This window comes from Rhinoderma darwinii, chromosome 1 (assembly GCF_050947455.1).
Source record: "Rhinoderma darwinii isolate aRhiDar2 chromosome 1, aRhiDar2.hap1, whole genome shotgun sequence".
In the NCBI taxonomy this organism is placed as follows: Eukaryota; Metazoa; Chordata; class Amphibia; order Anura; family Rhinodermatidae; genus Rhinoderma; species Rhinoderma darwinii.
The window spans coordinates 381,175,823-381,189,255 of NC_134687.1; the positions used below are offsets into that span (position 1 = coordinate 381,175,823).

The 13,433-nt window shown below is 45.2% G+C and overlaps 1 protein-coding gene across 1 annotated transcript in view; it reads left to right on the forward strand.

Annotated features, from left to right (window-relative positions):
• Nucleotides 1-13,433, forward strand: part of VPS13A (vacuolar protein sorting 13 homolog A) — a 249,923-nt gene that overhangs the window by 121,591 nt on the left and 114,899 nt on the right. The window contains exons 25-28 of the mRNA XM_075828295.1: nucleotides 8,139-8,320; nucleotides 8,637-8,793; nucleotides 8,881-8,960; nucleotides 10,200-10,259. Of these exons, the coding sequence (XP_075684410.1) occupies nucleotides 8,139-8,320; nucleotides 8,637-8,793; nucleotides 8,881-8,960; nucleotides 10,200-10,259 (479 nt within the window). The remainder of the gene's footprint in view (nucleotides 1-8,138; nucleotides 8,321-8,636; nucleotides 8,794-8,880; nucleotides 8,961-10,199; nucleotides 10,260-13,433) is intronic.

Genomic DNA, 13,433 nt, shown 5'->3' on the forward strand with positions numbered 1-13,433 from the left:
GGGTAACAGAGACAGAAAGGCTACATATAATAGATAACACACCAGACACACTGAAGCATTGGGTGGAGGCGCAGCGGTTGTTAAAACAGCATCAGTTGGAGAGGGCAGATAACAAAAGGATGTTTTTAAAACGCCAATATTATGAGGAGGGGGAAACCACTGGACGGTTACTGGCAAGGATGGCGCAGGCTCAGAGGGAGAATAATTACATACACACTATTAAAGGGGAGGGGGGGAAGTTGGAGACGGATACAGGACAGATTTTGAAAGTTTTTCAGCAGTTTTACTCGGATTTGTATGCCTCTAGGGCAGAGCACACACCTCAACAGCTGGAAGAGTATATAGGGGAGATAGAACTTCCCAGGTTGGGAGGGGAGGAGAGAGGGACATTGGAGGAGCCCATATCTCTGGAGGAGCTCCAGGCAGCCATAGGGATACTAGCCAGTGAAAAGGCGCCGGGGCCGGATGGTCTTCCGGTGGAAGTTTTTAAGGAATATGGGGAGGAGCTCGCACCGCAGTTATTGGCCACTCTTTTAGATAGTTTTGATAGGGGGCGGCTTCCGGAAACAATGTACGAAGCAACTATAGTCGTTCTGCCTAAAGAGGGGAAGGATCCCCAGCTCCCGGGCTCCTATAGACCAGTTTCTCTACTGACGGAGGATATTAAAATCATGGCGAAAGTATTGGCGCTTCGACTAGCTAAGGTAGTGGCTGGGGTGGTACATGGAGATCAGGCCGGCTTTATGCCATCCAAATCGACGGCGGTGAATCTGAGACGGCTGTTCTTGAATTTACAAGTTCTGCCGGATAATCATGGGGGGAGAGCCATTCTGTCCTTAGACGCGGCTAAAGCATTCGATTGCGTGGAGTGGAAATATTTGTGGTCAGTTCTGGAGAAAATGGGATTTGGCCCTAATTATATAAAATGGGTAAAGTTGTTGTATGTAGCCCCGACAGCAAAGATAAGGGTGAATGGGGTGCTATCGGATCGGTTCGCGCTGGAGCGGGGAACGCGTCAGGGATGTCCATTATCTCCATTGTTGTTCGCGTTGGCGGTGGAACCCTTGGCGTGCGCAGTGAGACAACATGAACATATTCAGGGGTTGAGATATGGGGGGGGGGGTGGAGGAACGAATTGCATTATACGCAGACGATATGCTGTTATTCATGGCGGATACCGAGCGCACACTACCGTTAGTGATGGCCCTAATTAAGCGGTTTGGGAAATATTCAGGATTACTCATTAATTGGTCAAAATCGGCTCTAATGCTCATGGACCCGGGGGTTATCCAGACTGGGGAGGAGGATGGTCACGGAGTTTAAGTATTTGGGGGTTAGGGTGACGGCGAAAGCACAGGATTATATGTCCCTTAATGTAATGCCACTGTTAACAACGATAAAAGCCAAAGTAGAGGCGTGGAATAAGTTACCGCTATCGGCTCTGGGTAGGACGAATCTGATTAAAATGATCCTTATGCCCCAGGTGCTGTATGTCCTACATAACTCCCCGGTATGGATCCCCAAATATTGGTTCAGGAGGTTGCATAACCTTTTTAGGGACCTAGTATGGAAGAAGGGGGTACCTAGGATTAAACTGGAGAAATTACAGCTGCCGAAAGAGGAGGGGGGCCTGGCTGTGCCCAATGCTTGGGTGTATTATTTAGCTGCCCAATGTCAGCATTTCTGGGGGTGGGAGCAGGAAGAGACATGGGGGTCCAGTGCGCGCATCCTATCATATCTGGGGGGGGGGGGAGAACCCGTTGGTAGGACTGGAAGCGCACAGCTATAAACGGATGGCGAGTACCAGACCCACTCTGCTTCTCATACACAAGGTGTGGTGGCAGTGCAAGCAATTGCTGGGGATAGGAGAATGCACTAAATATACACCACTCTGGAGGAATGCTTATCTGGGGGAATTGGGTAAATTGGAAGGGATGCAGGGGTGGGAGCAGCAAGGCATAATACGATTGAGTCAGTTGTACGAGGGAGGCATACTCAAATCCTTTCAGCAAATAAGGGAGGAGTTTCAGCTGCACTCCCGCATGTTCTATCAGTACCTGCAGATTCGGCACGCTGTGCAGACACAAGCGGTCAGTGTAGACATGACAATGCATGCCGCGGGGGTGTTGGAGCATATTGCAAAAGCAGTAACGTCAAAAGGATTAATTTCATTGGTTTATCGCAGGTTATTGGTGGAACATCTGGGGGATCCTATGGCACCAGTGAAAGCTGTATGGGAGAGGGATGTGGGTCCTATTACAACAGACCACTGGGAGGCGGTATTGGCAGCAACATGTACTTTGTCCATTAATGTAGCACAACGAAGATCGCAGTTGTTTCTGATACATAGGGTGTATAGGACCCCGTGGGTGCTGAAACAAATGGGATTAAGAGCAGATGCCAAGTGCCCTAGGTGCCCGGAGGAAAAAGCAGACATCTTTCATATGTTCTGGACATGCGGGAGGTTGGGGATTCTGTGGACGGAAATATTGGAGCTAGTGGGGAGAGTGTTTGAGGTACAGATTCCATGGGATCCTGTGGTAATGCTGCTAGGGTATGTTGGAGATTTGGAGGGGGATAGGATGTCAGGGTTGGCAATCGCAAAAATACTGTATCAAGTTAGGAAAGGAATAGCAGAGCACTGGCTGGATGCGGAGCCACCATCAAAACAAGAAATCATAGGGGCACTTAACTCACAGGTTCTGATGGAATATAGGATATACTCCAAGAGGGGGTCCAAGGTCAAGTTTGAAAAACAATGGGCTAGGTGGATTGATCAATCTGGGTATGCTTCTGCGGAGCTAATGACACTAAGGTCACACGTTCAGGTATAGGGCCACTGACGGGGGGGGGTGCATACGGAGAGCAGGCGTAGGATGGGGAAGGGAAAAGGGGAAGAGAAGGAGAGAGGATTGGAAAAGTGGTATCGAGAAGACCGGCTGGGGGGATACAAGGGGGAGTTGGGGGGAAGGGAATGTTTGGTTGGATATAAATAATTGGGTCTGTTGAAATTTGCTTATACACTGTATGAGAACGTACAATGACCTGTAATAATGTGAAGTTTGTTGAATAAAATTGAACTGATTAAAAAAAAAAAACTGTGGGCTGTACCATATTTATTTTTTTTAGACTATGGCAACTGCACTGATGTAAGAACGCTATGTGAGCAAAATTAAAAGTCGACAACCCTTTAAATTGAATATTGTTGAAATGTGTATTTCTCGTTATTGTCATTGTGGGACGCAGCGCCAGGGGTATAGGCCCTTGCCACTAGCAGGCTGATACTAGGTAGGAAAAAAAAAAGAGTTTTGGCTCGGGTCAGGTAGTTCATACCCTTTCCACAGACAATGAGCTAATCAGTTTTGATTAGTATCTGTAGGACGCAGACTGCACTTTTTCATTTTAGTTCTATTTCTTTCCTACTGGATGCCTGCCTATTCAACCCCCTCATTTTGCCAGGAAACCAAGCAGTCATCTGTACTGTGCTTCCTCTACCTCCGTGCCTTCCACACGTGTATTCTGGTACCACCACACTAAGTGAGAGCTTACCGAAGAGGTGACCCTGCGTTAACCCAAAAACACAGAAAGGGTATCATCACCACCTGACCACCCCCAAGGCCACTCCCTCCGCTAAGGAGGCGAGCCCTGTCATTCTCCGTGCTGGCTTTCCAATGGACGTTCTCTCTTTTCAGTGCAGGCTTCTAGTAAGGTGGTCTTTCTTTATCTGCGTCATTGCTGCGGTCAACGACATCCATGATGGCCTGTAAGACCTGCTCCAGCCTGTCTGAGACCTGCTCCCCAGGCTGACCTATCTATCCTGCTGTCCGATGGGAAACAGCACCATGGGTCCGGTAGGCTAGTTCAGTAAACTGTGTTTTGTATTTTTAGCAGGTCATTCCCTGAAACTTCTGTAGTTAGAGCAAAGGACTACCCCCTCCCAGCATGTTTTCATCCTGAGAGAATTCCAACCGGCCCCCCTCTTTTAGTGACCCACTATAGTTACGATCACTGTAACAACACGTCTCCCTTCGGTCAGCCTAATCGACTATCCTCCCAGTGCCTGCAACCCATTGTATTGCGACCTTGCAGGATGTGGCCCTCCTGACTGCATTATCATTCACCTAGACCTTAAGGGACCTTTCCAGACTATGGCTGCGTCTCTGGGACCCCTGCTATCCTAGATAGCAGCCCAGTCCAATGCTTCCCTTGGTAATCCCTTCAGAAGTAACGCACCCTCTTCCCTGTGGTAGGCCACGTAAGAGACCCAGATGCACAAGGTTATTTAAGAGCGTCCTTTGCTAGGACCAGCACTGAGAATGCTGCCTCTGCAGGATCAGTCTGTCTTCTCTGGGGCATCCTCCAACTCTGAATCAAAGTCAGATCAGGACACTAAAATGCAATCCGCTATGCAATCCGCTATGCAAAACTTGATACGTCCTGTGAGGTACACCTTACATATTAAGAATGACTCCAACTCCCCCTCTCAGGCAGAGGTGCCTTTCCGCTATCACCGGCACAAGTCTCTGGTTTTCACAAACCACAGCAAATTTGAGGACCTCATTTCTAAGAAATTGAAGGCGATATGGCTATCTCGCATGGATGATGCCTAGGTTTTCTCCCAAGTTGTTTTTTTTCTGTCGACTCCACCTTGGGCCCCAGAGTGCGCTTCTGCTTTTTCCCCCATCTATTTGCTCTCTTCTCTTTCAGGAAGTGATCATCCCTGTTGCACAGTCAGAATGCTTCCAAGGATTCCACTTGAATATCTTCACAGTCACCAAAAAGGATGGATCCATCAGGCCCATTTCAGTCCTGAAGAAGTTGAACTACTTTGTATGCGCTCTGAAGTCCCTGCAGTCAGTAGTTGTTTTGTTAGAACAGGACGACTACCTTTCCGCCATCGACATCCGCATTGTCTATCTATACATACCTATCGCAAGGGCCCACCAGCTTCTCCTTCACTTTACTTTCGGTTCTCAACAGTACCAGTTTTTTTTGTTGTCCTCCCATTTGGGGTCGCAACTGCTCCTAGGGTCTTCAACAAGGTGCTGGCAATTCTCATGGCGTTTCTTTGCACCAAGAGTTGCTGTTATCCCCTACCTGGACGACCTCTAGATGAAGGCTCCCTCCAGAGAGGACAGTCTTTCCAGCCTCCGTATCACACTGGACACCTTGAAGAGATTTGGATGGATCATTAGTGAAGAGAAGTTGTCTCTGGTGCCAGCAAAGACCCAGGAGGCTCCACTTTCGATTCGCTTTTGCTGGTGCTGGGTAAGATGGTGTCCGCCTTCGAGGACATCCCCTTTGCCTAATTTTACTCGAGGACAATCCTCGCACACTGAGACAAATCCCAGGATTCCCTGGACAAGTTGATCCTCATGCCCCCATGGGTACATCGGGAGTTGCTTTGGTAGCAGACCTCCCCAGCCATCTGTTAGGGCCAGTCCTTCCTGCCCCTCAAGTGGCTGGTCATCTTGACGGATGCCAGTCTCCGGCTGGGGCATGGTGTTTGGCCTTCTTACGGCTCAGGGTACATGGTCAAGAGAGGAAACTGCTGAAGATCAATCTTCTGGAATTGAGAGCCATCTTCCTGGCACTCTGACATTGGACACCACTTCTACATGGTTATCCAAGTCCAGACCAAAATCTCCATGGTAATTCCTTTTTCTGAACCATCAGGGCGGCACAAGAAGCAGAACGGCAATACGGGAGTCCTCCCAGATACTCTACTGGGCAGAGAAACGCGTCCTAGCTCTGTCAGCGGTCTACGTGCTTGGTGTGGACAACTGGGCTTTAGACTGCCTCAGTCGGCCAAAGCTGGATTCAGGGGAATGGTCTCTTCATCTGGAGAAATTTCTCCAGAAATACCAGAAGTGGGGCACTCCAAACTTTGACCTCTTCGCGTCTCATCCCAACCACAAGATGCCGGCCCACATGGCCAGGGCTCAGGATCTGAGGTCTCTCGCCATCAATGCCCTGGTCAATCCTTGGGAAGGGTTCTCTCTTCTGTATCTCTTTTCTCCCCTCCCACTACTGCCCAGAGCTATTAAGTGGGTCAAGGTGGAGGGCATTCCATTCATCCCTGTTGTCTCAGACTGGCCTCAATTGGCCTGGTATGGCGACCTCTTCAAACTACTCACGGAGGCCCCATGGCACCTTCCGCTGCGTTATGACTTCCTTTCCCAAGGTCCGCTATTCTACCCCACTTCACCTCAGCTTTAACAGCGTGGCTGTTGCAGCCGAGGTATTAAGATCTCGCTTTCTTTAGGAACCGATCATGCCGACTGTTACAGACCCAGAAGCCTCAATCGGCCAGGATGTAACACCGTACGTGGCAGGCCGATTTCTGTTGGTGTGAGCAACTCTGTTTCCATCCTTTTGGTGTTTTTTACTCCTAAGATTTTGTGTTTTTTTTTTTAGTCTGGTCTAGATAAGGGCCCGGGCCTGGCTTCTCGAAAAGGCCAGGTTACTGCTCTCTATTATGTTTTATTGTCTGCAGTCTTTCCGTTCCGAGGTAAAGACCTCCTTGCAGGGTGTGTCTCCAGCCATCTCTCCTATTCAGTATCCCTCTGAATCCTTGGATTTCAACCTGGTTCTGGTTGCTCTTCAGGCCGCCCCATTTGAGCCATTCAGGGATATCTTGCTCTGTTTTCTTTCTTTGAAAGATGTCTTTCCTTGTGGCCAATACTTTCTTCACACAGGTTTCGGGAACTGGGGGCACTATCCTGTAAGTCTCCCTTCCTTGTTATCCACAGGGATAAGACCGTGTACCGTCCTGTCCCATCCTTTTTCCCAAAGTGGCCTCTGCCTTCCACATCAATGAAGACCTTATCCTTCCCTCCTTCTGTCCCTTACCATCCCACTCACAGAAGCAAGCACTTCATTATCTTGATGTGGTAAGAGCGGTACGTATCTACCTTGTGGTGACCTGAATCTTTTTAAGGCATTCTGACTGACTCTTTGTGATCCACGAGGGGCCGCACAAAGGTTTGGTGGTTTCCAAGGCTACCATTGCTCGCTGGCTTTGGTCTGTGATTCTAGGATCCTATCCGTCTAAGGGCAAGGCTCCTTCTTTTCGGGTTCCCGCCTATTTTACGAGGGCTGTTGGTGCATCCTGGGCCTCAGTGCATACTTTCACAAAATTCTACCAGATTCATGCTTCCTCTGATGCCAGCCTTGGTCAGAAAGTGCTTTAAGCTGCTGCGTTTTAGGTGGTTTCATGGTAGATTCCTTCTTTTGCCCACCCTCTGTAACTAGTTCAGAATTTTCACATGGTGCTTTGGTTCCCAATGACATTAACTAGAACGTTTTATTTTTATACTCTACGTGAAATTTTTTTTCTTGTTGAAATCATTGGGGGACACATATCTTCCCCACTTTTGTTTTCCTGGGCCCAGGACTTTGGTTTCTGGATGTCTTGTTGTTGTTCTCCCTGGACCATGGATATGCTGTTATCTTTTCTCCTACTTCTTTTGTACAAACTAATTAGCTCAGTGTCTGCGGGAAGGGTATCACCTGCCTTGGCGGAGTTCATCCTTTTTTCCTACCTACTGTCAGCCTCTTAGTGGCAATGGCCTATATCTATGGTGCTCTGTCTCCCATTGAATTCAACGAGAAAATAATTTTATGGCGAGTACAAAAATCAAACTATGCTTCCGAGAGCATTATAATCTTTTCCAGTAATCGATGTTTTTGCATTTGCAATTATATATGAAGTGAGTTTAGTAACATTAAATAGTAATTCCCATCTTAGACATTTTGCCCTAAATATCTGATTGATGCTGGTCCCAGACCTACCTCTGGGACCCACACCTACCCCCAGATTGGGTCCCTCAACTTTCGTCCCAACCGGTGAGGTAGCCCCCGGATCCAGGCGGAGAATGAAGGGAGAGGTGGTTCGTGGCTCCCTTCATTCTGTTCCCATTCATTCTTAGTCTTTGTGCGTCGGCAGTTTCGGAGATAGGTGCGAGTCCCGGAACTGGGACCCGCATCTGTCAGACATTTATGGCATATCCTGTGGATGGGAAAAAAAAACATTCATACAAAAAACTGTATGCAGAAGCTGTGCTTACCGCACACAGTATAATATTTTGATCTTAATTAAGATTTGTTTTTGTTTTTCCTTTAATTAACACTTGCAGATTTAGAATCAGAATGTGATGAATTCTATGATGCACCCACCAGTCCTGAAGAAGACATGCCTTTCTTTGAAGTCTCCAATGGCTCACTGACTAGGGGTAACAGCATGAGAAGGAAGAAACTGGCAAAGCAAGATACTCTAAAAAACATGACAGAGTTTCAGATGAGATTTGAGATACCAGTTGTAAGTCTTCGATTGAACAACAAACCAAAATTCTTCGTTTCGAATGAGGCAGGTTTATAAAAACTAAAAAGACATCGAATTGCTATGGGTTTTCACCCGCACGGCTTGCACAGGTGAAGTGCATTGAAGTCATTGAAATCCCTTTTGTCACATCTGGTATAGTATAAAGGAAAGCCGCATGAGATGACAAGTGCGTCAGTGTTGTTTACATACATATTTACATATGTAGCTGTTTATCTTTACAAAATATTAAAAATAATTTACCTGGGTGAAACATTTCTACAGTTTATACAATCCTTCTTAATATGTCTGACAGGTAGTACTGCAGCTGTGTAGCCTGTCTGAAGATGCCGAGACAGCTGTCTTGCAAATGGAGATTTTGGGGCTGGGCACGGAACTTAATGTTCGAACATTTGATATGTCAGCAAATGCATTTCTTAGAGAGATCTCTTTAAAGTGCCCCCAGTACACAGGTAAAGTCTTACTAACTGTTAACTTAAAATTTCTTTGTTTGATAAAAATATGAAAATTAACATTCTTTCCATGTTTTCCCATTTAAGATGATGAAGAGAGACCTGTTTATCTTATCACAACGCTGGATAATACCACAGATGATCTTTTAATCATGGAATATATCAAGGTCTGGAAAAAAAAAAGAAAACTCTTGATATTTTGTATATTAAAGGCATGGTGTCGCCCCAAAAACATGTTTTTTTTTTAAAATTTAAACATTTAGTGTGTGGGTGATTAAACATTGTTCAAATTTTTTTTATTTTTTTCGCGAGTCAGGAAATATTATAAATTTTTTCAAATTTATAATACTACCCATTTTTGGTCACTAGATGGAGCTGTTTGGAGCTAGTTCCCAAAATTGCAGCATTGCAACATTGGGTTAAAAGCTATCGCTCTAGTGAGCGCTCAGCATCCCCCCCTCCTTTATCCTGGCTAGTGACGGGATAAACGAGGGGTTTGAAAGGTTTAACCTGCTACACTGTGCGTCGCCATTTTTTGAGGTAACCCACAGTGTAGTAGGTTTACATGCAGTAGTAAACACACACAAACACTAACATACATTGAAATCGCTTACCTGCTCCTGCCGCCGCGGCCCGTCCGCTCCCTTTGCTGCCGCTGTTCCATGTGCACTTGTCCGGAAGCCGCGACCGGAAGTAGTAATCTTACTGTCCGGCCGCGACTTCCGGTCCACAGGAAAATGGCGCCGGACGGCGCCAATTTCGAATAGGACTGTGTGGGAGCGGCGCATGCGCAGTTCCCACACAGACGCCGTACACGGCAGTCAATGGGACGGGAGCCGTTCGCAGTCCCTATGGGACTGTGGCTGCCGTATTCCATGTCTGTGTGTGTCGTTAATCGACACACACAGAAATGGAACAAAAAATGGCAGCCCCCATAGGGAAAAAAAAGTGTGAAAAAAAGAAACAGTAAAACACAAACACACAAATGAAAATAAACGTTTATATTAAGGCACTAACATCTTTAACATATAAATAAAATATTTGTGATGACACTGTTCCTTTAACATCGTATATGTTAAATGTTTCCGTTGGCCCCTATTCACCGAAGATGGCCTAAAGTATACCCTTTTTAAACTGTATGGAATAGTTCAGTCTTCTGCGCTATTCCATACAGAGTCATCCCGCAAAAAAAGTATACCATGCGGTAAATGTTTTTTCAACATGGGTGCCTGTGGGCGACGGATGACTGCCTATACAGTGGCATCCATTGAAGGTATGCATCGGGAAATACTCTCGACGTATACTTCCGATATGCACTGCAAACGCAGTGAGCATACACTCTTTATTTTACAGTTTTTACAATGTTTGTTCAAGTTTTACTGATATTTGGTTTCTTGTACTCTTAGGCAAATGTAAATGGTCCAGAATTCAAGACTACTTACAAAAATATTGAACAGTTGATAAAGGTATGTTTAACAACCGATATTATTTGTGATATCTGAAATATTAACTGGTCAAAATCTTGTCTGTGAGATCTACCAGCTTGAAACCTAACTGATATAGAGAATGAAGGGGTAATGGTCCCTTTTTACAAAGGAGAAAAGGCTACACATGTATGGTCACCTTTGTATTAGGATCGATGGGAATGTTGGGAACCCACGACTCAACCTTGAACACTGTCATAAAAGTTGTGTCTTTGGCTCAATTAGCTTGGACCCACACACATGTCAAATTTAATAGCTCCTGGTTGCTTTGCTGGCATGGTGGCTTCTCCATTAACCCCTTCCCGCTTTTGGGCGTGACTGTACGTCCAAATTCAAAGTGCTTTCCCGCACACGGGCGTACAGTGACGCCCTGTAGATAATGCGAGCACAGGAGCTGTGCGCGTTTCATCTTCAGCGGCTGTCAGCTGTCATACAAAGCTGACATCCCGCTGCGATGGCAGTTACCGCTGATCGCAGCCATTTAACCCCTTCAATGCGGCTGTCAATGGCGTCCGCCGCATTGAAGTGGTTGACAGAGTGGTTGATGATCGGCAATTTATGCCCACATATGGGGTATTACTGTATTCTGGAGAACCCGCTTAACAATTTATGGGATGTGTGTCTACGGTGGTACAAGCTGGGCACAAAACATTGGGCACTGAAATGGCATATCTGTGGAAAACTGCAATTTTCAATCTGTAACATCTATTGTTTACTCATTTTTGCAAAACACTTGTGCGGTCAAAATGCTCACTACACCCCTAGATAAATTCTTTGAGGGATCTAGTTTCCAAAACGGGGTAATTTTTCGGGGGTACCACTGTACTGGTACTATAGCTCAATGCAACATGGTGTCAAAAAACGAATCTTGTAAAATCTCCACTCCAAATACTAAATGGCGCTCCTTCCCTTTAGAGCCTTGCTGTGTGTCCAAATAGCAGTTTATGACCACATGTGGGGTATTTCCCTACTCTGAAGAAGTTGCTTTACAAATGTTACGGTGCTTTTTCTCCTTTATTTGTTGAGAAAATGAAAAATTTTGAACTAATTCTACGTCTTATTGAAAAATAATGTAATTTTTCATTTTCACTGCCCATTTCTAATAAAATCTATGAGACACCTGTGGGGTCAAAATGCTCACTACCCCCCTAGATCAATTCCTCAATGGGTGTAGCTTGCCAAATGGAGTCACTTTTGGGGAGTTTCCACTGTACTGGTACCTAAGGGGCTTTGCAAAAGCGACATGGTGCAGAAAAACCAATCCAGCAAAATCTGCTCTCCAAAAGCCAAATGGCGCTCCTTCCCTTCTGGGGTATTTCTGTACTCTGGAGAAGTTGCTTTACAAATGTTGGGGTGCTTTTTCTCCTTTATTTGACCTAAAGTGACGGCTTAGTGGAAAATGAAATTTTTCATGTTTACTGCCCAATTCTAATTAAATCTATGAAACACCTGGGGGGTCAAAATGCTCATTACACCCCTAGTTGAATTCCTCTAGGGGTGTAGTTTCCAAAATGGAGTCACTTTTGGGGGGTTTCCACTCTACCTTAGGCGCTTTACAAATTTCTAAATGCTGTTTTGAATACTTTAAGGGGTGCAGTTTTAAAAATGGGGTGTTTAGTGGGGGTTCCTAATATATAAGGCCCTCAAAGCTACTTCAGATCTGAACTGTTCCCTAAAAAAATAGGCTTTTGAAATTTTCTTGAAAATGTGTGAAATTGCTGCTAAATTTATAAGCCTTGTAACGTCCTAGAAAAATAAAAGGATGTTCAAAAAATGATGCAAATATAAAGTAGACATATGGGAAATGGTAACTAGTGGCTATTTTGTGTGGTATAACGATCTGTCTTACAAGCAGATACATTTGAATTTAGAAAAATGATAATTTTTGCAAATTTTCTCTAAATTTTGGGTTTTTTCACAAAAAATATTGAATTTATCAACCAAATTTTTTTCACTAACATAAAGTACAATATGTCACGAGAAAACACTCTCATAATCGCTTGGATAGCTAAAAGCATTCCAGAGTTATTACCACATAAGTTGACACATGTCAGATTTTAAAAAAATGAGGCTGTGTCATAAGGTCCAAAAGTGGCTGCGTCCTTAAAGGGAATGTGTTGCCAGAAAAACATGTTTTTTTTTTAAAAATTAAACATTTAGTGTGTGGGTGATTAAACATTGTTCAAATTTTTTTTATTTTTTTCACGAGTCAGGAAATAGTCAGGAAATATTATAAATTAATTCTAATTTATAATACTACCCATTTTTGGTCACTAGATGGAGCTAGTTCCCAAAATTGCAGCATTGCAACATTGGGTTAAAAGCCCTCGCTCTAGTGAGCTCTCAGCATCCCCCCCTCCTTTATCCTGGCTAGTGCCGGGATAAACGAGGGGTTTGAAAGGTTTAACCTCCTACACTGTGTGTCGCCATTTTTTGAGGTAACCCACAGTGTAGTAGGTTTACATACAGTAGTAAACACACACAAACACTAACATACATTGAAATCTCTTACCTGCTCCTGCCGCCACGGCTCCCTCCGGCCCGTCCGCTCCCTTTGCTGCCGCTGTTCCTTGTGCACAAGTCCGGAAGCCGCGACCGGAAGTAGTAATATTATTGTCCGGCCGCGACTTCCGGTCCACAGGAAAATGGCGCCGGACGGCGCCAATTTCGAATAGGACTGTGTGGGAGCGGCGCATGCGCAGTTCCCACACAGACGCCGTACACGGCAGTCAATGGGACAGGAGCCGTTCGCAGTCCCTATGGGACTGTGGCTGCCGTATTCCATGTCTGTGTGTGTCGTTAATCGACACACACAGAAATGGAACAAAAAATGGCAGCCCCCATAGGGAAGAAAAAGTGTAAAAATAAGAAACAGTAAAACACAAACACACAAATGAAAATAAACGTTTTTATTAAAGCACTAACATCTTTAACATATAAAAAAATTATTTGTGATGACACTGTTCCTTTAAAGAGGCTCTGTCACCAGATTTTGCAACCCCTATCTGCTATTGCAGCAGATCGGCGCTGCAATGGAGATAAGAGTAACGTTTTTTGTTTTTTTAAAACGAGCATTTTTGGCCAAGTTATGACCATTTTTATATTTATGTAAATGAGGCTTTCTAAAGTACAACTGGGCGTGTATTGTGTTCGTTA